The 25,548-nt window shown below is 41.3% G+C and overlaps 2 protein-coding genes across 3 annotated transcripts in view; one reads left to right on the forward strand and one right to left on the reverse strand.

Moving 5' to 3' along the window:
• TEX10 (testis expressed 10) overlaps positions 1-8,962 on the forward strand; it is a 49,363-nt gene extending 40,401 nt beyond the window's left edge. For both annotated transcript variants that reach the window (XM_084282115.1, XM_084282114.1), the window contains 4 exons: positions 4,685-4,765; positions 6,531-6,712; positions 7,707-7,917; positions 8,726-8,962. In XM_084282115.1, the coding sequence (XP_084138241.1) occupies positions 4,685-4,765; positions 6,531-6,712; positions 7,707-7,917; positions 8,726-8,839 (588 nt within the window). In that variant the 3' untranslated portion in view covers positions 8,840-8,962. The remainder of the gene's footprint in view (positions 1-4,684; positions 4,766-6,530; positions 6,713-7,706; positions 7,918-8,725) is intronic.
• Positions 8,949-25,548, reverse strand: part of INVS (inversin) — an 88,306-nt gene continuing 71,706 nt past the window's right edge. Inside the window, exons 13-17 of the mRNA XM_084282113.1 lie at positions 19,550-19,851; positions 17,258-18,062; positions 13,781-14,010; positions 12,851-12,931; positions 8,949-10,101 (exon numbers count right to left, since the gene is read on the reverse strand). Coding sequence (XP_084138239.1) covers positions 9,986-10,101; positions 12,851-12,931; positions 13,781-14,010; positions 17,258-18,062; positions 19,550-19,851 — 1,534 coding nt within the window. The 3' untranslated portion in view covers positions 8,949-9,985. The remainder of the gene's footprint in view (positions 10,102-12,850; positions 12,932-13,780; positions 14,011-17,257; positions 18,063-19,549; positions 19,852-25,548) is intronic.

The following is a 25,548-nucleotide window of genomic DNA, read 5'->3' on the forward strand; positions in this document are numbered from 1 at the left end:
GTTGCACAACTCTGTGATGTTCTGCCACAGACTGCATTTCTTTTTTTTTTTTTTTTTTAACCTAGGTTTTATTTTCTGGGTTTGTTTTGTTGTTGTGATCGTGTGGGTTTTCTGTGTTGCTTTTTTCTTTTTTTTTTTTTTTTTTTTGAGTCACTGAATCAGGAATACCTTTCACATCCGCCCCTGTGAGCTTAGCCAAGGCAGGTGAACAAAGATCTCTTGTTGTACGCAGCTTTCTCAACAACTCAGGGCACTGTTAATATTGCCCTGTCAAATCAATTTATTTCAGAAGGAGAAGCAGCACCTGTCAAGGGAGTACACTGTCTGATAAGCCAGGGAGCTCCGGGAGAAGCTGGCCTAGCTTCAGACAACAAGCTTCATTGCCTGCCCCATCACCTGAAAACTTCTCGTTTTCCACGCTCCGCAGTAACATGTTACACGGGGTAGGGTCTCGCTTGAAACAGGCATTTCACCAGGGCTTGGGAATTGACTGCAGAACAGCCCTGTTGTATTTTAGTTACCGCTCTCTCAAGCGGATGTTGACGTGAGTTGAAAAATGCATTTTAAAGTTCACATTAGGATATAGCGACTGGTGTTTGCCAACTTTCTTTTAGAATAAAATCACTGCCCTGGGGTCTAGAGGGGCTCTGGTCAGGCTCCGTGCAGTGGCTAGCTAAAACACTTCGTTCATTATTTTTCCTGCCTGCGTGGTTCCTCTCCACACTCATACTTGTGCGTCTCTTCAGCGGAAAGTCAGTAATTTTCTTTGAAAAAGGGAATACTTGGCAGCATAGTTAAACTTGAAATAATACACAGATTTTTCACTGGGCAGTTGCTGATAAAATATTTCCCTGGAGGCTTTTTGAGCCCAGAATCTATCACGTTGTGGGAAACCCGGAGTGAGTTAGGGAGTGGGAACAATCAAACACATGGACAAAGCACTGCTGTTGGTTCATCTGTTATCCTCTTTGCTTTTGCCATGAGGGCTCAGATTGAGGTTGGGCTTCCTCCTGTCTCTGTCTTTTGGAGTTGAGAGCATCTAACAGATGAGCAGTGTTAAGCTGACGGATTCGTCTGTAGGTTAGAGCCACAGAAAGCCTGTTTCAGGTCGGATTAGGGGTCAGCTAGGTTGGCTGTCAGCAGCAAAAATGCATTCTAAAAACTCATCCACCTGAAGATGACTGAACTAGCGAGAGACTTGACCCATCTTCCGAGACCCGATACAGAGTGTAGGGACAAGGGGGGTGAGCAAAACCCACTTTCTGAAGGATTTTCCTGTCAGAGGGCCGAGTGTGCCCTGGCAGGTGCCTTCCTCTCAAAATGGCGGCTCTGCTCCATGGCTTCAGTCAGGGTCCCCAGAGAGCAGAGAGCACCCCCAGGCCACCTTCCCTGCCTCCCTCCCTCCATTTTAGCTGGCTGGTGTTGGATCATGTCTTTGGTACAAGCAGGGAGGTACAAGCAGGCCCCTGTAGTGGTGATTGCCTCAAGCTCTAGTAGGGAACCCGGGGCTGTGGGTGTAGGGCCTCGGTGGTGTGCTGGGGGGCTGGGCTGGTCTGGTGGATCAGACTTGGCTCGAGAAGCTGCCAGCGAACAATGAAGCCTGTGGTATTTGTTGCATAATAAGTGTTAATCCCCGCATTTCAGAGCATGCTTTTCTTTGGTTTTGACTTAATTTGCTCAAGTGGGCATTCAGACAAAATTAAAAACAAAACAAAACAAGAAATGAAACCAAACCTGTCGTAAAATGCTTGTCTCAAAAAGGCATCCCTCCCTCCCCCTCCCCCCAGTGATCCAAAAATGCTCATTCCCTGTCCATTCACCTCAGTAATACCCTGAAACAAAATTGCCCTGGCTTTAGTCCAAAACCAATCTATGAATGCTCCAAAAATGTGATAAATGCTAATCAAATGTAAAATAATGAATCAGCTGTGACATTTTATTATGGAAATTAAACATCATGCAAACCCTTGCCTAAGGAAAATAAATTGTCAGGAAAAATACTAATTTTCATGTGATAATTAAGTTTTCTTTGCTTTTCATTTCCATGTCTAATAACGTTTCAGTTTCACTTTTTATAACATGTATTTGTTATGAAAGCCGTTTCAAGCAGGATTTAATTTATAGAATTGCAAAGGCTCACCACTCCCACTTAATTGTATGAAAATAAAGCTTGGGTGTAGGGAACGCTTGTGCTGTTTTGAGAGTCAGAAAGATCTGAAAGGTTGACAAACCAACTTGCCAAATACTCTACACTTTGCCACAACCCTCATAAGAAGCTGATGTTTGATGTTGTGATGCCAGCTTTCCTTGCCACTTCTGGAAAAATCCGTGTTGGCAAATTTTACCTCATGAAATGCAACATGGCGTTTAAGGGAGGACCTTCAGGGACTGGCAGGGCTGTTCCAGGGGTGAAGACCTAAGGGGGGATGATTAATAATGGTTTTATTAATAATAAACTGTGTTTTGCTGGGTGGGCCAGGTGAATTTGCCTCCTAGGTCTTCAATTTGTTGACCATGTATTGAGTTAAAGGGGATCTCCTGAACTTACTGTCTGGTGTCACATAATCATGAGCATGTAGCGTACTCCTCTGGTAAACTTCCTGACCTCTCAAGAGCAACAAAAGTCCCCTGAACATCCTCTTGGAAGTCTTTCATCGTTATCCTTCCTAATTTCCATCCCGCCTGTACCCCAGCCAGCCGTGAGCACCACTGTTCAGTCTGAGTTCACCTTTCTCAGCAAGGAGCGACCCATATGTTGCATGGTACTTCAGAAATGGGCTAGTAAGTAGGGTCTGACAGAGCAGTGCTGAACGTCTCTTTGGTAGCACTTGGCGCTTCTATTGCCATCCTCTCTGGTTTTCCATCCTAAAAGCTATTTGCCTGTGGTTGTATCAGTCACCTCATGATCAGCAGAGTTTTCTCCTCATTTCCAGTTGTTAAAATTCCTGGTTGCATACAGAAGTTTTATTAGTCTCCATGGGCACGACTTTCCACTTTTTTTTCCCACTGAATTTCCCCGTCTGTTATCATCAGACCAATGCAATCTCTTCCATAGGTTACTCCAGTCCTCCTGTCTTGGCAGAGTTTCTCAGCCTCGAGCTGTCAGCCGCCGCGTTTCATCAGTGTGGTTTTACCTTTTGTGCGCGTGTTACTCATGCAAATACTGGGTCACGCTGGCTCAGGGCTTGCCCTTGACAATCCCCAGCGGTAACCTCCTGTCTCAGCTTTACTGCAGTCCTTGACACTGCTGAAATGCAAATGTCTTTAGCGTGTTCCTTGGGAATACTCCCGCGTGCTTCATATTTTATCACTTTCAAATGCCAGTGTGCAGAAACAGTGCCATATCTTGGATGCAGCAGGTTTAATAATATTTGTGTTTTAAATACATCTATAGTACCGATTATAAGGGTATTCAGTGCAAGAGTGTCTACAAAACTGTCTTATAAATATCCCTAGCAGTGAAATAAAATACTTGCACAATGATTTGTATAATCCCAATCACTATTAGCGATGTTGTGACAGCCTTTTAGTCCATGTTCTTCTATTGAGCAGGCGTGTTAACAATCTCCTGAATTTGGCCAGCTGCAGCAGGGCCAGAAGCACGTGAGATCTAGTTTTGAAAGAAGCTGAGCATGCTTCTGTCTCACCACAAACGACACTGCTTGGCCATTTCTTTGGATAGTTAAGCCAACACCTGCATCCACATTGCTTGAATTTTGTTTGCATACCTTGAACTAATGGTTCTTTTCCTAGGCTTGGGTTTTTTTTTCAGATGAAAATGTTGCAGGCTTTTATTTTTGACAAAGGGTGGGTGAGGTTTTCTGTTTTAGTGTTTTTGTCTAGGTGTCTTGAGTTTCCCAATTCATCTTAAGATTCAAAGCCAGCGCAGTATCACCAAATTGTATAGCTCAATTCAGATCATTCTGTGAAAGCTTTCTTAGGTACTTTTTTGTTTTCATTTAGTGAGGTATCTTACAGGAAATTTTTTGCTTAGTCAAGATATTTGTAAATTTAGGGGAAAAAAAAAAGAGGGGGAAAATTGGATGTTCTGGCAGTTACTGGATGGTCATTACTAGTGATGTCCTTGTGCTGCTAACATTGCTTTCTACGGGCTTCAGCTGATGCTGTAGTGGGGTAATACAAGCACCAGAAAGTTTTTGGCAGCTCTTTAAAACAAGATTTCCCCTTTGTGGTATTACAGTTTGTATCAAGTATAGATATAACATTTTTAGTGATAGAGAGGGAAAGTAATAGCAAGTGGATCTTTGCTAATTTCTTCCTTTAGATTTCTTTCCTGTCCTATTTTGTTTCCTTCTTGCTATTTCACGCTTGTTAGTAGTATTTGGGAGTTGTTTTCTGAATTTCTTTAGCTCAGAGGAAAGGCAGTGTAACCTTGGCGCGGCATTGTAGGCAAATCGAGTACTTCTGGCCTTCTGTTTCTGTCACAGAGGTTAAAGGAAAAAAGCAACTACCAACAAAATTAATGGTAGAGATCATCCTCTCTTTAAACACTGAACAATTTATGTTGACACTGCCAAAAATCCATACTTCTAGAGACAAAGCTGCTGTGTCCTCATAGGTACTTTGTGCTTAGGTTCATCAGCGAAGTGTGTGGCTACACAGTGAATGGTCGCTGGTTGCGTGTTTAAGTACTTACCTACAACTTGTTGTTTCATTAAAACAGATGATTTGTCACAGCTTGTCCACTATACCTTCGCAAAGTCAGTGTTTCGACATTCTCCAGACTGGCATCTGTAAATATCTGGTAAGTAATATTTTGTTTTCTGCGCTAATTTCCTTGTGATAGATTCTGTAGTAGCCTCAATAACCCTTAAGTATCTTTCTATCACATTTTACATAATCTGTGTATAACTTCAGTATTTTACATTTTTTTTCAACAATTTTACATTTTAAAATAATAGACAAAAATTTTAAAATAATAGATAATTTTTATTATCTAAACTTAGATTTTTTTCTTGATTTCTGAGCACTTTGACTTGTTTTCAAGCTGAGATAGCCATAAATGAAAGGTTTCTGGTTCTATGTTTTTGGTTTGTTTTACTTATTATTTTTTTAAGTTTGGAACCATTACCCTTGTCCTGTCACTGCACTCCCTGATGACGTGATCTGACAAATGCCCACAGCCTACTAAAAAAATACTGGTCCAGAGCTTCCATAGGAGCTGGCTTATCTGTCACCGTTTTCTGGATTTTGGGGGTTGACTTAAATCACAGCCTCTTCGAAATGCACCAAGCGCAATATTATATTTATACTGCAAGTATTCAGAAGTGTGAACCCTTCGTTGCTCTTTGTAGCTTACCCCACGTGAGTAAGCATTCCAGTGGGATATATTCCAATCAAGAAGTACGAGCTACTTAAATATGACCTTTAAAAACAACAGCAAACCCCCCCTAAAAGAAACAGATGACCCTGTTGAGTGAACCGTCTCTGCCTAAAACTGTGTATGTGCTGGTGAGCAAATTTGGCTACTTTAAAACTCCTTAAATTAATTTCTTATTGAGGTAATCGATGTCCCGCTAGTAATGTGTGTATTTTTAAAAAAACATATTTTGTCATGCCTATAAAATTCAAACTCAAGCCAATACTTTAAGAGCAGCAGAGCATCACCCCAGCTGTGGGCGCACAGTGTTTCGTTAGCTTTCATTTAACCCCGATCACAATGCTCCCATTCCTGTCCAGCACGTCAGATTTCTACGGAGACCAGCCCTGGTGGCCCCCGTAGCTTTTCTGTCTGGAGAGTAAATCTGAATCTCCTTCTGCCTCAGTGACTGCTCGCTGCTGTTTGAAGACAGAGAAGGGATGCTCTGTCCCATGATATATGCTTAAAAGGAAAGACCTGTTTTGTCCAAAAGCTTCTTTTTGTCCACACCATCCTTCAGAGGAAGGCTTAAAGCATTTTCTCTCTGAATACATTTGAGATGAGTGATGTGTTTATTTCGGGGGATGGCACGAAGACACGGGTTTTCTTATGTGGTTACAGTCGCTGTTAGCTGCCTGTTTGTATTGATTTTTATTTGAAAGCCGGTGGTTTACAAGATTTGATTCTAGATTTTGGCCTCTTTGTAACGTGCAACATCATACACAGAAACCAGTTCAGTTTTGAAAGGTCTGTGTGTTGCAGGGATCTGGAGAAACAGCGGGTGCTTCAAAGTTTTGCCTGGGCTGTTGTAGGAAAGCGAGTGACTCTATCCGGCCTTCTGGGTGGAGGATTTTCAGTTTGGGGAATGAGAAAAAATCTCTGTAAAATATAATACAAGTGTTCTGGTAGCCCTTCTTTAACCAGGGGTGACTGCTAAGGCTTAAATACTTCTAAACCTTATTTTGCTCTGGGTATCAATTTTTAAGCAAAATAGGAATTTAAAAAATGGAGCGGTATGTGTTTACTGTAAGAGAAACAAAGTAATATTTGTTATAATAGGGAAAAATAGCAACATTTGGCATTAGATGTTTGTTTAACAGAAAAACTCGTGTATAAAGTGATCAACTCGGGGATTTTTGTTTTAATACAGGTTGGATTGGTTGTAATACCCGACAGCACAGCTGGGTCTGTTCTGTGTGCCATAAATAAGCTCTTGGATCAAGCTTGCATCCTAAGTGAAAATCTACACAAGTTCCTAGCCTCCTGTTGTTACAGTCTGCTGTACTTCCTGCTAACTTTAGACAAAGAGGATGCAGAACATGTACAGAAAAGGTAACGTTGCTTTTCTTACTCCGTTAATTGCCTCTGCCTTTATAACCTAAACATAACAAGTATTTAGAGATGTCAAATGAAAGGACAGCCCCCCTCGCTTACTACCAAATAGGACTGTGATGTAAGAAAAAAAAATCTGCAAACTGAGCTGGAATTATTTGAAACAACAACTGAAGAAGGTTTCATCTCAAAGCTTTTACTTCCAGTTGTTCTAGTTAGATGCCAGAACGATCCTAGCTGCAGAAAGGTAAATATTTATACCTTAATCTGTAGCTTTACCCTTTAGTTTCATTAGATGCATTGAAAAGCAACACGCAAAGAATTTGTCTTTATAAGCTTGTACTTGATGTGATGGTTCAACTTTAATAAAACTTCTCAGGAGTCATTCTGTAGACTGCAAATCCATTTGATTTAAAAAGGAGGAAAAATAAAAAAGCCACAGACGCCAGATTTCAATAAGTTTATTTACCTGTGTAGCAGAAATGTCTTTTAACAGTTTAAACTTCAGAATTTTTCCTATAACCGTGCCACATACAAAAAAGTTGTTCAGAGTTGATTTTAGATGTGTTCTTAAAACCAGACTCCTCCTTCATTTACTGTATTTAAATAGTAGAAAAAGCTGATTGCATTACCTTCATACTGGGGGGCAGGAGGTTGACTCTTAGAGATTGAGGTGTATTTTAATTACAGATGAAGTCTTCCCTGCTGCATCAAGCAGAAATTACACTGTGGAGGAGCTTCAGCAACACTTGAAGCTCCAGGGCAGGACCTTAATTTTTTTTCCCCAGTATTGTCCATAATCTTAGAATGTTTTCAAGTTTAGCGTTTGTCTGTACAAATTTTCTGCTTCAGCTCTAATTGAGAGTGTAATCCTGCCAAGTGGTTTCCACGCAGAGGTACACTTTCTTGTAAAAATACAAGGCGTAGGTCACAGAAGTGCATTTGAAATAATCTTCCCTCATCATTTCAATTTTTTGTTCCCTGTTCCTCTCAGGGATATGCTGTGGGGTTCGTGCATCTCTGCGTTAGCGCTCCTGCCACGATTACTGAGGGTGATGCTGCAAAGCCTCCAAGTGAGCAGGATCTGTCGGGAAGAGCTGCCTGTGGTTGCTCAGTTGCTTCGCTTGCTAATGCAGCACGGGCAGCTCAGGAGCCACATGATGACAAATGAATTTCTGGTGCAGCAGATTATCAAGGACATTATGGTAAGAAACCTCCTCTCGTCTCCCAGAGACCACGAGGATAGACTTCACGTTTATGTTTGCAACTTAGTGCAAACCCCGCACTTGGTAAAACACAAGTTACAATTTTATTTGTCTCGGTAGTGCAGGCTGCTGCTTCTCCCAGCTCCTGTACTCACTGCGCAGGGCAGGCAGCCTTGGTATTGAGCTTGATTCAGCCCAACAAAAGTAACAAAAGGCACTGGAAGGGGACAACCTGCCCAGCCTGGTTGGTGCAGAGCTGTGCCAAAATAAGAAGCTACTTCTTTCTGTTCTGTTGGAGCAGGGGTATGTCTGTGTATAAAGACATAATTAAAACAGACAAACTCCCTTAAATACATCTGGTTTTGTTTTTTTAACCACTTAGGAATGGTAAGGAGGTGAATTACGGGCCTGTGGTCTGGGTTGGTGTGGTGGTAGCAGCTCTGCTGTAGGCTTGGGCATTGAGCTTTCCCTTGTTAGAACAGCCCTGCTCACTTGCATTTTGATGGACTACAAATGGCAGAATTGGAAAGTAAGCAAGCTGCTGCAATTAGAGAGTAAGGAAACGCATCTGATACAATTCACACGCTCCTAATGTAACACTGACTCAACATACCAAATAATAACACTTAATGCTGACATAATTAACAGGCACATCGTGTTTAAATGGGTACGTGCATGCGGGTGAACGAGGCTATCTCGTATCTTCAACAGAGCACCTGGTTAACTGTAGAAACAAAGTGAAGCTTTACTAATACTGCTGGTGAAACTGAGTTTTACCCTTTTATTTTCCTTTTCCCCTTCTTTCTAGACACTGAAGAGTGGCGAAGTCCAAGAGCAGTGGCTAACAGACCTCCATTACTGTTTCAACATCTACCTTGCCTCTCACCCCCAGGGACCTGGCCCTATGAACACGGTATATTAAAGAGGTGGAACTGCATTTATTGTAAAGCATTTACTTCTATTTAGTTTTGAATGGAAGATGTTGGAACAAAGCTTGTCCATTTTTTTTGTAAGTGAAACAATAAAAATTTTACAAAGAACTGCACACTTGCTTCTAAGAGCTTTCTTTTCAAGCAAGTAAACATAACTCTAATTTTCTTTTTGTGAAAGACCACAGGGAGGGGTTAGTTAAGGAATCTTCTTGAAGCTTAAGTTTTTGTAGAGAAACAGACTTTTATCGACTCCAGTCAGCTATTATTTTTAAGCATTGCATTAATTAGAATAATTAGAATTATGTAACATCAGCTAGAAAAAAATAATATATTTTGAGATTTGAATAACTTATTTTTTGTGAATTCATATTTTTAAAGGCTTTATGCAAAGTAAATACTGTACACTGGCAGCTCCAAAGCTAAAGCTAACAAGTTTTCATCTAGAGCAGGCCCCTGTCCTTTCTTGCTTTCTGCAGAAACTCGTTTTATGCATATATAAAAAATACAGTTATTAACAAATAAATAATTGGGGATTATCTCAAAAGTAGAAAACGTACCTAGCAATTTCCATAGGCTGTGAAAAGACCTTTATGTACTGAGTGATTTTTTGTCACCATTTCTACTTGTCCTTCCAAAGCCGTAGCTAGCTGAGAATGGAGCACGAGGTCTGTACTTCATTTCCTGCTTAGGTTTTGGAATACATTTAATAAATTTGAATACATTTATTAAATTTGAGGTGAAATGGAACAGCAGTCTTTTAGAACTGTTACATCTCCAGTACAGTTTCAGTCCATTGAAACTGCATTTTATAAACGTGTTCAAAATTCCTACTTTTGACAATGGAAATGTTTGCGAACCGCTGCAACTGCCCTGCAATGCTAGGCTCAGCACTTAATTTTCTGTTTCCGAATGCAGTTCAGATTTCATCCTGTCAGTAAATAAATTAACAGTTGCATTTAAAAACTAATTTGTACACAAAGTGAAGTCCAGCTCCTTAGCAGTCTGCTTGGCATGTAATGCTGATATAATACAACATTGAAAATGTGTTCGAGTTTAAAATGTAGATGATTTGCACGTTACGGAACAATTGCATTTATACCAGGATCTGTTCCTTGAACTCCCAGGTCCCGTTTTCCTTAGTGCTTCACTCTTGTACTTTTTGATTTTGCAGCAGTGGTCGGTCTCATGTTGTAGGAAAACTGCTTGGATCTTCCCATGTTCTCCAGCAAATTAACGTACTGGAGGTTGGTTGCTGGAAAAGACCAAAATAGTTTTGATGAGTAACTCCAGCTGAGAAAAAAGTTTAAGCTGCACTGGGTTCTGCAGTTCACAACGAACCTACCAGGAAACAAACGTGCCCTGTTCCTCACGTCTCACTGGTGATTTATCTGTAAAGAGTTCTTCCTCTGGCACTCAGTACAACCTAAACGTGACAGTCTGTTTAATTTGGGCATAATAATGGAGCTTAATTTAGGATTTACCCTTATGAGAGTTTTGGGGCTGATAGTTCAGTCACTAATTAATGCTCCTGGCTGAGTTTGCTGAAGAGCAGTGAGAGATTTTGTTTAGCAATATTCCTGTCCTCTAACGATAGGTGCTGGGTTGTTTCTGGAAGATAAGGGCAGCTAGTCCAGGGTTAAAGCAAGTGCTCCCTGAATTACTAGAAAGTAAAACAGAACAGCAGCTGCCCATTCGCTGCAGTTTTGAGCCTGGCTTAACATCAGGACTCACTCACTCAATGTTTTTATTTAGTGTAATGTGCTACAAGCAGCGTGTATTCCTTTCCCAGTTTTGTAGAGATTGGGTGCAAACATTCCTTCTAATGGCAATAGTTCAAAAAAAACCCTCCCTTGTAGCTTCATGAACACTTCTGATATTGACAGTGAAACAAAAAAGGGGGCTTATCTTTCTGGCCTGCTGCAGAGAGCTTCCTTAGCTGTCATTTACTGAATTGACAAAAGGTGTCTATATTTAAATATATATATATATATATATATATATATATCAACTTCCATTTTTCAAATACTTATAACACTCACAAAAGCACTATTTTCCCAATCCTCAGGAACAGTTTTGTATTTTTTAATATCTACCCATTGTCTGTACATCCCATTACACACTCACTCCTTTTCTACCTGTCCTTCCTTCCTCTCTCCCCCTGCTCCTTACTTATTTGCGTATTTCCTTTCACTACCTTCTGTGCCCACTCCGAAGCGTTTGCTCTGCTTATGCCAAGGAGTGAAATGAGTTTGGTGCCAGTCTCCTGTGAGAGCTTTGTCACCGCGTGCTTTTTCCACGAGCTCTAGGAACATGAAAGCTAGGGCTGATAGTCAGGCTTCACCTTCCCCGCCGCACCTCCTGCACGCGAGGACTCAAACTGAGCAGTCCACGCTGACCTACTCCAGGCACCTACGTCAGAAGTGGAGGATCTGGCATTAGCCACTGACAGCTCTGAACTTTTCCAACAAACGTAATGTTGTCATGCACGAAGGCAGCCAGATGAAAAACATGTTATTGTCTTTAAGCGAGGGCTAAAGTTCCCCCAGCTCCTATTAGGTGAATAAAAGTGGGTAGTGTTCTGCGGGATCTGGGCAGAGTTCCTATCACCGTCCTATTCGTCACCAAGTTATGAAAGTAAAGGACAGGCAGGCCTCAGAAGAAAGCCTTTTTATAGCAGCAGACAGGGAGATCTGTTGTCCTGGGAAGCTACACGAAAAGAAGCATTATTTGCTAAAGCTCTCTTAACATTTAGACTGGGGGCCGTATGAAGAGGTGGCAATCAAACACCTGTCTGGTTGTGCCTCTTAATTAAAGCAGTTATTTCAAGCAGTGGAAGAAAAAAAAGCCTCGGTCTCGCAGTGAGGCAGAGATGACAAACTGAGGGCTAGGTCTGCTGGTGGAGTGCCTTTTGACTTCAGTGTTTGGAAACCAGTGGGAAAATGGATTTCATTTCAGTTCAAAAGTATGTGAACTGCTGTCTCCTTCAGCCATTTGCTTTTCCTACCTGTCTGCGGCCTGGCTCTGAACTACAGGAGATGCAAAGTTCTCAAAACTGGCATCTACCAAAGGAATATTCCTCAGAGAGGCAACCGTGACTTCATTTTTAACTTATCTGTCAAATTACTGCCCCGTGCCTAAAGCTTCCAGCCTCTACTGACCTCAATGCTATTTCTACGGGTTGTGCTCTTGGGTGCTATCCTGTATTATGTGTTGTAGCCCCATCTCTGCTGGCATTGTCTTGACAGTCCCCCTCATGCCAACCCACAAGTACTTGTCTGGAGCCCCTGCTGCCCCGCTGCCCGTTCCACAGAGAAAATTTCAGTCACAAATACAACGGAGGCTCTCCCAAGGAAGACCTAGTAATGACTTCTTACGTGGTTCCTGTGCTAAGCAGCAGATACACAGGCTTTCTTAAACGCCTTAAAACTCTCTGCATATTAAAAAATCTATGAAATAACTGAGGCCCTGTGCACAGCCAGGAACTCCACTGAGCCATTTCAGTAGCACGGTTAGAGATTAGATGACTAACTTCAGATTTTCAAATTTTATCCATCAACTAAAGCATATATTTCTAAGAAACAGGTACGTAAATTCTTTGTACATGCAGTTAGCCACTACCTTTACTTCCATAGGGCTAGGAAATATTTGTTCTGATGAACCACCGTTATAGGCATCTGTAAGTGATTTTAACCTCAGCTGGGCAGCTTATTGCTGTACAAATCCATGATATTAAGCTCTGCCCTAGCCCAATCAAAACAGGCTTTCATATAAATGATTCAATACAAGGATAAAAGCACAGTGCTCAGCTAAGTCCAAAAGCAGTGACAGAACATACAGTCACACCAGGTTGGCAGCAGTTATGTGTCTTGATGTGAGATACCAGCTCTTGAACAGATTTTTTTTTCTTTTCTAAGATGATCCCGGTGACATATATATAGATAAACAAACATTAAAGTCATTTGTTATCTTCCTGGTACTATTAAAGTGTATACATGTCTTACCTGAGACCAGTGGCACCTCGGAAAGTTTCAGCTTAGAGGAAGGTCTTGCTGGCTGACATCCTTTGCCTTCCTGAGAACGTCCTTTAGTAAACAACAAGAACAGCGCTATGCTTATCCCTATAAAGACGTGGTTATGAATAGCTATAAATTACATTATTTTCTCCTAACAAATACTCTCACTGATGACGAGGATGATGATGAGACGTTTTGTATGACAGCAAACTGTTACAACTTCAACAAAGCTTTAAGCAAACTTTGAAAATGTCTTAAAGCATATATATATACATACTACATATAGTATTGCATATAACAGAAGAAACATTACATGATACCTTTATTTATTTTATTGACCCTTTTTGGCTGTTTAAACTACAGAGCCATAACAGAAGTGACTTACCACCTGTTATAGTACATACATGTACAGTTAGCATGTCTTTACTCCATCAGTGATCCACCCTACAAAGGAACCTGAGTTTTAAAAACAATGCTTTTCCTCTAGTTTCCTCAAGATGCTTTCTTCTGCACAGTGTTATAAGAGATGATTTTTGCCTTTCCAATGAAGATTGTCTGTCTTCAGACAACGCAGCTCTTAACACTGAACAAGACCACAGTCTTCCAGTGGAAATATTTTTAAAATAATAATAATTGAAATACCATAAAAGTTTAAAACAATGCTTAAAAAGTTCTGAGCAGAACTGGTCTGGTTGCTCGAGACCTGTGCTGGAATAGCGACACGGCGATTCACACGGCCGTAGAGGAAACCGTGTTAAATCACTGAGGTGGTTCTTAAAACCAGAAAATTACAGAACTACCCACAGCACCTGAGACTCAAACTCATTGTGATAAATAGTTTAAATCCCTAACAATTAGTTAAGAAGTGTATGAAAGAATTCAAAACGCAGGGAACACTTTGTTATAAGACAAAATTACCGTATATCTGCTTGAGGATGGACTGCTTGCTGGTTTTTATGGCTGAGCTGGTTTTGCTCACAGGTTTCAGAGTTTTACACGAAGGAGCTGACTTCAGAGGGCTGTGGCTCAGCTGCTTCTTCCAGGCAACCTGAAGGAGGAAGGCAGCTGCCTCTTGGCTCCATTTGTCTTCATCTTTGCACTGCCGCTTCGCGCCAAGAAGCCGGAACAACTCCTGTCGCAGGTGGTAACTAGAGGGCAGAAAAGAGAAGAGCGCTTGTTTGAGGTGACCTGCTTTAACTTTGGTGCTTTCAACTCACACGGGGGATTACATGAGGAACTGGGGAAGCTGCACTCCCACTGCTGCGCCAAGTCGCTCGCACGAGAAATGTTTGCTCAGAAGAAAAAGTAGGAACTGGGTTCAGTTCTGGAGGCATCCCTTGCCTCACACAGCTAATAGGGACCTGGCGTTACGGGTATCAGAAAATCGGGAGGAGAGAAAACCTATAAATATTTATGATGTAGCACTATAATCAATACTATTTTCTCATTTTCTCTGTATTCGCAAAATAACATCACATTTTCGACTGCGCTTTAGCACGTTGTTATTTCGGGTAAATCAACGCAAGGGAAGCCAAATCTACCTGCACATCTCTACAGAAATCCGTGCTGTTTCCATACGGTCTCCAAAGATGCTCCCCCCTGCCCCATTGGCAGGGGTCTTCTGGCTTTCCTCCCCTTCCCCTCAGCACCTCCCCAGCCCCTAACCTCCTGCGTGCGGTCACAGCCCCGTGCCAAGAGGTGACCGCAGATTATCCGTGCCTCCCCCTGGAGTGCCTGGTGGCCCCAGCAAATGAGGAGGGCCCTTCTTGTATTTCTCTTTTGGTCCTGAATCAGGTAGAAGCCTTCAATGGGATATTGGCGTTTCACACTCACAAAGTCAATTAACTGGCCTGGCAATTAACTCTGAATCTTCCCAGCACAAAGCTGCCACAAACGAGCATTGAGCAACACTTGTAAAATATTAATTGTCAGTGTTTGGTACGCGGCCAGAAGGCATCGATCGGCTTCCCCGCCGGCATCCAAAGCACTGCCTGAGCTCAGGACAGGAGCGTTAACTGGGGACAGAGGAAGAAACGCTTTTCTAGGGAGAAAAAGCAGAATGGGACCAAGTTTGGTTCACCATGGGTCTGATCTGAGGTGCCTTAGCAAAACACCCAGTACTTAGCACAGGTAAGGCACAGAAAAGAAAGGTAAGGTGTGCGTGGAGCAGTAACAGGCTGAAACCCCTCGACTCCGGCAGCAGCCCAGCTGTAACAGCAACCAAATGGCTTCCAGTTTTGTCAACTCCCTGTGGGCTGCAGGGAAGAGGACAGGCCCCAGTGCTCCTGAGGAGACAGCAAGGCAGACACGGGCTCTGCAAGCCTCAGCGAGCAGGAAGAGCACTTAACCTTTGGCAAGGCGCACACCTTGACATGGGCTCTGTGGGACTGCATTTACGAGGCCTGCCGACACTGGGAATTGAGACATTTGAAACTTGAGCACATTTTTCTACAGTTCTGTCTGTCTCCAGGTGCAGGCTGTTCACCAGCACAAGCCTGGACTCAAAGACAAACAGGTGAGACCCTCTGACTTGGGAGCCAGAGGAGGAGGAGCAAACGCAGCCTCCCTTGCAATCCTGCAGGATTTACGATACTCATTAATGTTCTGTACAGTGTCTGAGTTTTGTAGGTGCTACAAATATATTTACTTGTCTTCATTGATTCTTTAAATGGCAGATTATTAAACAAGCCTAAATCCCCACGTTTTCCACAGTCTTTTAAGTAAGTGAGCAACCACCTGCTGCCAAGAGACCAGTCTGTGCATGAACCTGCACACGCTTCCAGTTTAGGTAACGCATCACCGTGGTTTTACAGGGGGGTATTTTGGAAAGATCTATCCAAAATCCTCGGATAGCCAAAAATTTAAATGGAATGGAGAGATTTCTGCAGAAGTAAGCCAGCTGGACACACGGCTTCAGATCCTGAGTCTTGTGAAGTAATTTGCACAAGCACTCAGTGTGCATCTTCACACTGACTGGAAGCTGTATCAGGCACCTGCTGCTTTGTAAGGATTTTAATCTTCTGTTGACTGAAAACAGCGTAACTTTCAGAAGAAATGGTATCACGCAGGGATGTGCTCCCCTAATCTAATCCTGACTTCCTTTGCTTTTTGGTATCCAAAAGGATCTGAAAGCAAAACAAGAATTCAGGTTCAGAAATAGAAGAGAAGTTAAAGGACAATTTAGAACATTTGGGAAAATTTGGGAAGGTAAAAAAAGTGAGAGCTTTGATTTGCAGACCTGTGTGCAGACCTACATGTATGTGCAGATGTCATAAAGAGCAAGCTGACACCAAAGATGAGAGAAGTACAGAAATACTGTGTACAGTGACACTGTATTAAAAAGTCAGAATTTTCACCCCTCAAAAAGGCTCAAAATGGATTAAAAATAACATGAACCCAAATGCTAGCATTCCCCTGGAATAGGGGTGTACTTCCAAAAGCCAACGTCACTTTTGGATGCCAACACCAGCGAAGAGATAAACCGGAATATTACAGGGCTGTAAACCCAACCTCGTGCTGGGAAATACTTCAGCTAATCAGTAAAAGAGCTGGAGCAAACAGAAGCATTTGTTTTGTTGAGCCAACGTGAATGTTTAAGTGGCCACATTTCAGCTTAGGAACAAACAAAGCACCAGCTTGGACCACGGGGCACCTGTGCTGGTACCCATCTCACCTCCACCAGTGGCCAGCAGCAGCTGCCTCTGTGCAGGACGAAACCTCTCTGCACTCCCTAAGTTAACTGTAAAAAGTGATGGGTTCCCAAAACTCGGCAAGCAATAAGCTGGTGATGCTTGTCTCTTGGCTGCCTGGTGCCTTGTGCAATGGGGAACACGGGTGGCACTCCCCTTGCAAAATCAGGACCTTAGGATTTTGTAAGCCTGGAAACAGCGCCGAACACAGGCAGCACAACCTCGTGGTTAGCACCTCTCAGAGCTACGTGGTGTTACACCACCAGATCTCTGCTTTCCAGCACAGCAGGCTCACACAGCAGCGATTCAGAGCTGGTCTTTCAATTTTTGGTCACGGCCTTGCCATGAGACACAAGCAAGGCTGCCTCCATGAGCAAGGCTGCTAACGAACGTGAGAGCAGTGAGCGCGGGGCTGAGGCGGATCCCGATCGACGCTCTACTGAGAAATATCAATGCGTGAAATAGAAATGTAATAACTCCTCCAATTATTAAAAGTCATCACTTACCTTGCACTTTTTATGAACTTGCTAATGCAATTCTAGGCATCTGGCACACACTTCCACTGGTTTGGTGAAAGATTATTAAATTCCTGATTTATCACTGGTAATGTTCCAAGCAAAAGGCCCAAATAAAACACATTGCTGACGCCTAATGTGATTTACATCTAATTGTGCCTCATCTCCAGCTACTGAAATAGCAGCCTTACCTTCTCCACGTCCTCTGTATAACTGTGGCAGCGTAGTTCTTCTTCCGAAACAGCTCTTTCCTTTTTCTTTCTTTCTCTATTATCTGCATTCGAACCTCCAAAGGGATTAGTTCAATATTTGTACTTTGCCATGCGACAGAACATAATTGATCATCTGCATTCCTGGATCCAATTCCGCCTGTTTTTTCCAAGTTCAAACTGTCATCGGAGGCAGAACACGCTGCTGGATTTCTTGGCACGGTTCTGGTAGATTCTGTCTCAGCAGACAATAAAGGGGAGTGCTTTTTCGCTAATTCATTATTTCCCACATTGTTAGTTTGTTCTACGGCATGCACGCTGGCAGTTCTGCTGTTTACAAACACCGTTTTGGCACTCCCTGGTCTGCTAGAACCAGCTGGTGAGCATCTCTCATCGTTTACCTCTTTACTTCTGGATTTTTGCTGATGCCTTTTGCCCTTTGGAAAAGCTTCACACTGCTTGGAACTTCTCGCAACTCCCCCAGCACAACTGATGCTGCACACGAACGCAGAATTTCCTTCACCGTGGTCCCTGCTACCAGACGAAGACTGACTTTGATCCCGTAATCTCTCCCCAGCACTAGCAGTCCTACAAGCAGAAGCGTGCCTTCTGCTACCACGAGCAGAAGTACCATTTGCCTTGGTGGTGTGCTCTCTGTGCTTTTCTCCATCCACTTCCGTAGCAGCTGCAACCTGATGCTTGGCTTCAACTTTTGTCACCTCTTCTGCTTTGCCACAATGGAAATGGACACAACTTGGCTTGCTTCTGATGTGTTTTCTCGATAATTCTTTAAAACAGAGAAATGGAAACAAACGTTCAGCATTCAGTCTCCGATCCAGAGTTTATTACTCTATTTTTTTCTCAATTACTTAAATGAAAAAAAAATATATATGTTTAATTAGGAAGAATCAGAAGAGGTAATGATTGCTTGGCATAGCACAGTCCCAGACTTCTTCATTTGCTTACCATTCTCCAAGTATCTCTCTTTCACACACTAAATCTGAACTAGATGCCTAAAAAAGTTCACAGAGAAAAACTGTTTCTTCACCTACCTGAATACGGTATCTTTTCCAAAGAGACCAGCTCACCACATGGCAGAAGAATGCAGCCACGTGAACACACCTGCTGGTTGCAGTGAGGACACCCTAACAGACTGTCCTTGTTTCCAGCTTCTTTGCCAAGTTTCTGCTCTATCTACCCTGGCACACAATGTCAATGTAAGCTACTGATCCAGGAAGCCCAAAGCAATGGTTTTGTCAATACCTTCCTTGATACCCTAAATAAAACTTCACAGTTCTTCCCATTTTTCCCTTGTTGCAAGGTTTCTTTACAGAGCAGACAAAATGTGAGAGAGAAGCGGTTAAAGGATATGTAAAAGTAGAAAAAGCAAAGAAAGAAAGCTTTGTTATATTAACATCAAAGAAAATCACTCAGGTTATCCAAATCCTGGTAAAACCATCCTGTATTTGACCTCACTGTAATGCTTTAGTGATACCCTCTGGTTAGCAGAATATGGCAGATTAGCAGTCTATACAGAAGAAACTCAGGATTATCATCAATGATGTCTCTGACAGAGAAGATTTATCATGGTGACAAGTCAATATGGGCTGAGAGGCTACTCTAACTTGCACAGGATTGTCATATGGGTAAATAGTCCTGTCTGTTATAGGACAGGAAGAAAAAAAATCTATAATATAATCTATTTTAATCGAGTATTACTTTAATTAATTATTTTTTAAATCTATGTTATTCTTTTTTTCTCATCTTCCAGAATGCAGAAGGAAATTCCCTCTCTTTTATTACAACAGGGAATCGACAAATTTAGAAGTGTGCTACTACAATTTTAGAAAAATGTGCCTTTTGATGCCAAGATTTCTGGGGCATAATTCCACTCCCAGTGAAGCCAAGTACAAAATTACCAGTGCCATCAATAAAAACAGCAAAGAGCTGACGTTCAGTTCACATTTATGAAATTTCCAGCACTGTCACAACAGCATTTTGATCTCTGAAACAGTTACTTTTTACAGAGTCTTTGAAAAAAGGGGTCTTGTCATTCTTAACTCACCAGGAGCTACTACCTGGTTTGCAAATATGGCGTGTAGAATGCTTTTTTATTTCAACCATGCAAACAGGAATCTGTATCCAACTCTGTCCCATATGAATTGCTTAAAAAATGAAAGAACAAGAAATGACAGAGTAAAACAGGCCCTACATACGAATTTCCCCAGACGTGGACAAAAAGGATAACCAGACCAAATAAAAATTATTACAAACCTTGCCTGATTTTATGACCATCGCTCTGAGGCTCTGAAGACGGGCAAGTTTCCTTTGGTGTCCCTTTGTTGTGACAAGCTTTAGGCGAACCTCTACTGGTTCTTCCTGGTTGAATTTGGGAAGCACTGAGAGAGGGAGGTCTCTTACTCTGTATATCAGTTTGTTTGTTAGGCAGCTGCAGGAGGCTGGTAGTTTTCTCTCGATTCACTGGATTCTGTTGTACTCGAAACTTGCTTTGTTCCACGCTCTGCGTTCCTTTCTGCAGCTTGGCTTCTTTTCTCTTACTTTCTTCTTCACGTTTCCTGTAATTACAGTAAATGCCATGAGAATTCCAAAGACAAAATTTTGGGAGCATGTATCTAACTTGAACACATTCGTCTCTAGAAGCCTGACACTGACAAAACAAAATCTTGAATATGACATCTTTTCTGTGAGAAAGGGCGACCTATTACACTGAAGTGTCTTAGCTTGATCCAAAATAACAACTAACTTGCAGCTACAGCTTAATGAAGGTTAAGTCCTTAGAAGTCAGCTTCCCATTCACTTTGCAGCAGTTAAAACTGATTTTAAAACACTCCCTAATTTAAAACTATGTAACTTAGGCTGTTTTTTTTTTTTAATGCAGATACAAAACTGAAAAGCATAGTTTCTCTTTTCACTAGTTTTATTTTTAAATCTAAGGAAAAAAAACAGTACCCGTGGAAGGATTTGAAAAAAGGTGTCAGAAAACAAGAAACATGATACTAATAAGAACGCTTTGAATTAGTAATGAACCATGCTTTAATATAAACAGTAATGCAATGCACTCTATTTATTTGAAAATCAGAAAACTTCATAAAAGACACGTCATCTGCTTGAAAATTATTCTTCTTATTTACCTATGTAATACCTATTACAGACAATTACCAATCAACTTCAAATTAGCTATAGGACTAACCTGCTGGTATATACTTAGCATTGGTAGATAATTACGGAATTTATTTTTAAATAAACCTGATCTAGTGGGTGGCATCCCTGCCCTTGGTAGGGGTGTTGGAATTAGATGTTCTTTAAGGTCTCTTCCAACCCAAACCGTTCTGTGATTCCATGATTTTACATAAATGGATTATACATTATATAAATGATAAATCCTGAAAATATGAGACGGGAATTAAAAACTTGTGTCATGCATCTCTTAAGCAGTGCAGATATAAAAGAATTCTGGACAAGGTTACGAAAGGCACATCTGCTCAATAAAATTTTGCAGCCTATTTTGAAATACAAAGAAACATGGTTGCACTTTCAAATTGTTTTCCTACAAAGCAGAACAACCCAACAACAAGTAGCAAACGCTCCCTATCTACCTACCATCGAATTTGTTTTTATAAATTAAGCGCGGGTTAGGAGACGAAGTGACACTTTTCCTGTTGGAATGGACAGCTGGTAAATGTCGTATCATGTAGCTGCCTGGTATTTTAACTCGCTTGCAATGCTCCAACATAGTTTGCAGCCTGTTGACACATGAGCTCACAGCACAGCATATGACAGGTTAGTTATGCAGCATGCCATCCTCGCTTCCTGGGAGTCGCATCAATGCCAGGACGTGTCATTTCGGTGTGATGTGCCAGGGAGAAGCCTTAACTTTATCTGTCAGGACTATCTCATGAAGTGCGCGCCGCAGAAGAAGCTGATTGAACTTTGTACCTGAAAAGCTGTTAATTGATCTAAAAAATACACTCCTGGCAGCCCGAGGCTCAGTATTCCCCGTGGCAAGGGAAAAGGGGCCAGCTTCAAATAATATCGGCATTCCACAAGCAGACTGCGTGGGGATGTCTGTCTCGTGTGCAGGATGGATCTCACTGCCATTGCTCCGCCGTTTGATCTGAGAAATCAGATCTTACTATTCACACAACACTCATTTTCACCAGTACCTTCCCCTCAGTGTTAGGAAAGAAAGCGTGAGCCAGGTTGTGTGACACACGAAAGACAGAGTGGCCTGCACGCTTTGGACCAGCAGATTAGCTCAAAATGTTAACATCAGCGACATGCCAATTGTAAAGTTATGGAAATGACACAGGACTGGAAGTTGAGAAGAAGTAAAAGGGGATTTCTTGTGCTAATTTTGCAGATGAAACTGATGAAGTAATAAAAGGACTGGATTTCAAAGCTCCCTGTTCATAGGCCATCATCCTAATTGTCAGAGCTTAGCTGATTAAGTTTCCTGAATACTTACAAACCTCCCGTTGGGGTTTGCTTTATTTAGTCACAAATACCATTTGTTTTACAGTGAAAGATATTTTCAAAATAAAAAAAAAAATAATCAATTTTTACTCTTGTCTCAATTAAGAGAGCAGGTTTCATGAACAGGTAAAGGAAGCAGACAAGTTTCTAACTTAAGGGCTCTCGGTCATTCTCAGGAGGTTCCAGCAACTCTGCAGGATCCAAACTAGGACTCTAACGTTGGACACCTTAAGAGTCTTAAATTTATACTTCATTACAAAAGCGATGCAGTGGAATAAGGTTTTGGCATCCAAAAAAGAACAGTTTCAGCCTTAACCATTTCTGAAGACATAGAGATGCTCTGATTTTTTGATCCTGCTAAAATGAAGTCAACCTCTTCTGTTCTGTTAAAAACATTTAGTGTTTTTTTTTTTTCTTTTTTTTTTTTTTTTTCTCCTCTATCAGCTCTGTGGAGATCATTTTAAGTTTAGAACACGGCCATGTGCCTGGAGAGTATTTACAGAGTTATCCTTGCAGAAGAAGTTACTTTAAAAATCATACCTGAAAACAGATCTCCAGCTGTGCTCCTACTACTGCTGAGGCTTTATCTGGACCAAGAGGAGTTATATTTCACGTTGTGTAAGTAGCTATCTCCTGCTAATACAATCCTGCATGGCTGCTTTTAAAACCATGGCACTGTTGATTCATGACATGTTCGGCTTCTGATCGACTATGACCTTTCAACAGATAGTCCTTAACAAAAATGTTAAAAACCCAGTTAATTACTGCCAAGCATTCCTGTGTTGATTGGCCATACAAGATGTGGAGAGGTGTGCATTTGTGCACACCCGACCTCCTATTTTTGATTCAGTCATTTCTCAGATGTATTAACACCGTTCTGATTTCTAAATTAGACTTCTGCATGCTTACAGTCTTCTCCATCTTGCTACCATTTGCGAATTCAACACTTTACTTTTTACGTGGACACACTACTGTATGAGATCCAGGGTGGATTTCTGCTCATTTCACAAATACTGTAGTCCCACCAGGCCTCCTTAAGTCTTTAAAGGTAACCCTTTTATGATTTTATCAGCGAGTTTTCTGTATATCCCAGGATGAATTTCATCAAGCCAAGCTGATCTGAAAGCATCTTCCTCATCCAATTAGTCTCTAAATTTCTCTTTCAGTATTTTATCCTGCATTCCTACCTTTTGTTGCTAGTGTGAATTCCATTTGCTATTGAACATCATTGGACGTTTAATGAAGAATACAACAAAAAAGCAAACAAACAAACAAAAAGAGCATTTCAGTCTTCTTACCATCACTTATGGACCAACTCTTATCCTTTTAAAATGTATGTGTTTATAATAATTCTTGTGATATCTCACATCCCCTGTTAGTTGTTCTTATTTTGTACCTCAGCTTTTCTAATTTTATCAATGTATATTATTTCTGCCCTCATATTTTTAGCGATGGCACAAACTTTCCACTATGTGCTTTCCCTTTTCAGGTTGCTGAAAAGCTCATTATTTTCACTCTTGCTATACTTCCTCTCTTCACTCAGCATGCAGGCCTTACTACCAGTGTTTTGGAGGATCTCATAATCTCCTTGCACTCTCTTGCCCCGAGCAACAGTCTTCTAAATCTATTGAAGGCCATTTCATTGAACTGTTTTATTTTCTTGCTGTTCTTCTCTTCCTAAATATCATGACTTATTTACCCCTTATTCACTTTCATCCATGTTCCCCTTCATATTCACCTTCTCAGGCAGTTTCCCTCAACTGGTCAGAATCAAATTCAGAAGACTTCGTAAAAACAGAGAAGTATGGTTTCAGGAACTTATTCTGAGAAATTCAAAAGGAAGGTGAAAGAGTGATGAATGAGCTCTGAAGCCCTTTCAAATCCCAACATGCTGGTTATTGTTTTTCTCTGAACATGTTTTAAATACTTTACATGATCTCCCTAAAGATCAGGTTTTCTAAAAGAAAGGCTTCTTCCTGAAAAAATGTAGAAGTCCAACATTTTACCTCTATGTAGAGCTACAGACTATTTTTTAAATGTGTCCTTCCTTTTCTGAGTTACTGTCCTAATGCAGTGCTTCTTCCCTGAGAGGTTGACCACACAATATGGAATACATGCTGGAAGGGATCTCCAGAAGACATCAAGGCCAACATTCTGCTCAAAGAAGGATCATCTATGAGGTCAGGAGGTTATTCAGGGATTTATACTGCAAGGTCTTGAAAATCTTTAAGGATGGAGAACTCTTTGGGCAACCTGGTCCAGTGCTTGACTGTCCTCATGGTGAAAAGATTTCTCCTTATTTCTCATTTCAGCTTACGTCTATTATGAGTTTCCCAGGGGCTGAAGTGAGGCCAACCAGTCTGTAGATCTCCAGATTGTTCTTCTGGCCCTTTTTGAAGCTGGGTGCAACATTTGCTTTCTTCCAGACAGTGGGGACCTTTCCAGATCTCTGTGACCCTTCTGAGTACCTCCAACTCACCTGTGTCTGCTCTCATTAAATCACCCATACCGTTCACACCAGGCCCACATTTTCTTTGCTCAGCCTCTTATTATCAGTGTAGAGGCAGAAGCTCAGCTCACTGGTTGGGATATCCCTTCCCAATCTCAACTCCATTTGAATTTTGCCTTTCCTGACACCGTCCCTACATGCCCAGGTAATGTTTTTAGGCTTCTCCATATAGTCTGTCACTGCTTCCACCTCTTATCTCTGTCATAGCTCCTCTGCTTAATGAACAGGCTAATTAATAATATGCAGATTTAGGGCTGATTTATTAAATGTGACTCACTAACAGAACATATTACAAAATGAGTTTTAAATTCATGCACCAAAGTAGGCTTTTTTTGTTGTTGTTTTTAGTTTTGTTTCTTTTCCAATCTAGTTCACACTTATTCTGGATTTGCACATGTCTACTCTTATCTGGAGAGCAGATTTTTAAACATCAGTAGGGATATTAGTTGTTTGTATGTAGCAACACCCTGGCCAAGCTGAACTGTGCAATGCACAGATGGACATTCAGTATGATGACAACATAATGTCCCCTCCAGTTTATTACAGATCATAAAATTGCAATTAAATTAAATTTGTTATGTGTCAACTTGATTTGCTTGTATACTCCAATTATATTTTAATTCTGTTTTTATGGTTTTTGGTACACAGACTTTGTCTCTATTGTTTTCAAACAAATCAACAGCAACTTAGTCAGTTTCAGAAAGTACTTTAGAAACTCACAAAGGAAAACAATGAGAAAAACACACCCAAATTTCCATGAAGCAATCCCTTTTTGTTAAATCTTCCGGATGGGGTATCACAGATTCGTCTAAAAATGACTGTCATCACAAAGAATATAAATACCTCAAATTGGTAGTCACTTGTGATCACACAGCAAGAAGCGAGTTCTCCAAATTAAAAAGAAATGTATAAGATACTCAGAATATTTTCAAAGGCAGCTTCTCCATGTATGAGTCTGACTTACACCAACTTCAGAAAACGCGGTAGTAGGAGGGCTGCAAGTTACAACTTTAGGATCCAAAGATGTGAGCAAGAGATTAGTTACCTGGTGTTTCTAGCTTTGATTCTTAATGGCCAGTAACAAGTATTAACCAATATGGTAGCAGCGTTCAAACCCAGTGAAGGTCAGGCTGGCCAGTTATGCAGAGCTAACTAATTAATTGGAAATACAGCAGACTGCAGCTCATTTGTCTATGATATATAGATGCAAGAAAAAACTCTCCATGTTCAATGATTATGTTGTCTCTTCATTCCCATTTTTCTTTACAGA

The sequence above is a fragment of the Netta rufina genome (genome assembly GCF_964035555.1).
Source record: "Netta rufina genome assembly, chromosome: 2".
In the NCBI taxonomy this organism is placed as follows: Eukaryota; Metazoa; Chordata; class Aves; order Anseriformes; family Anatidae; genus Netta; species Netta rufina.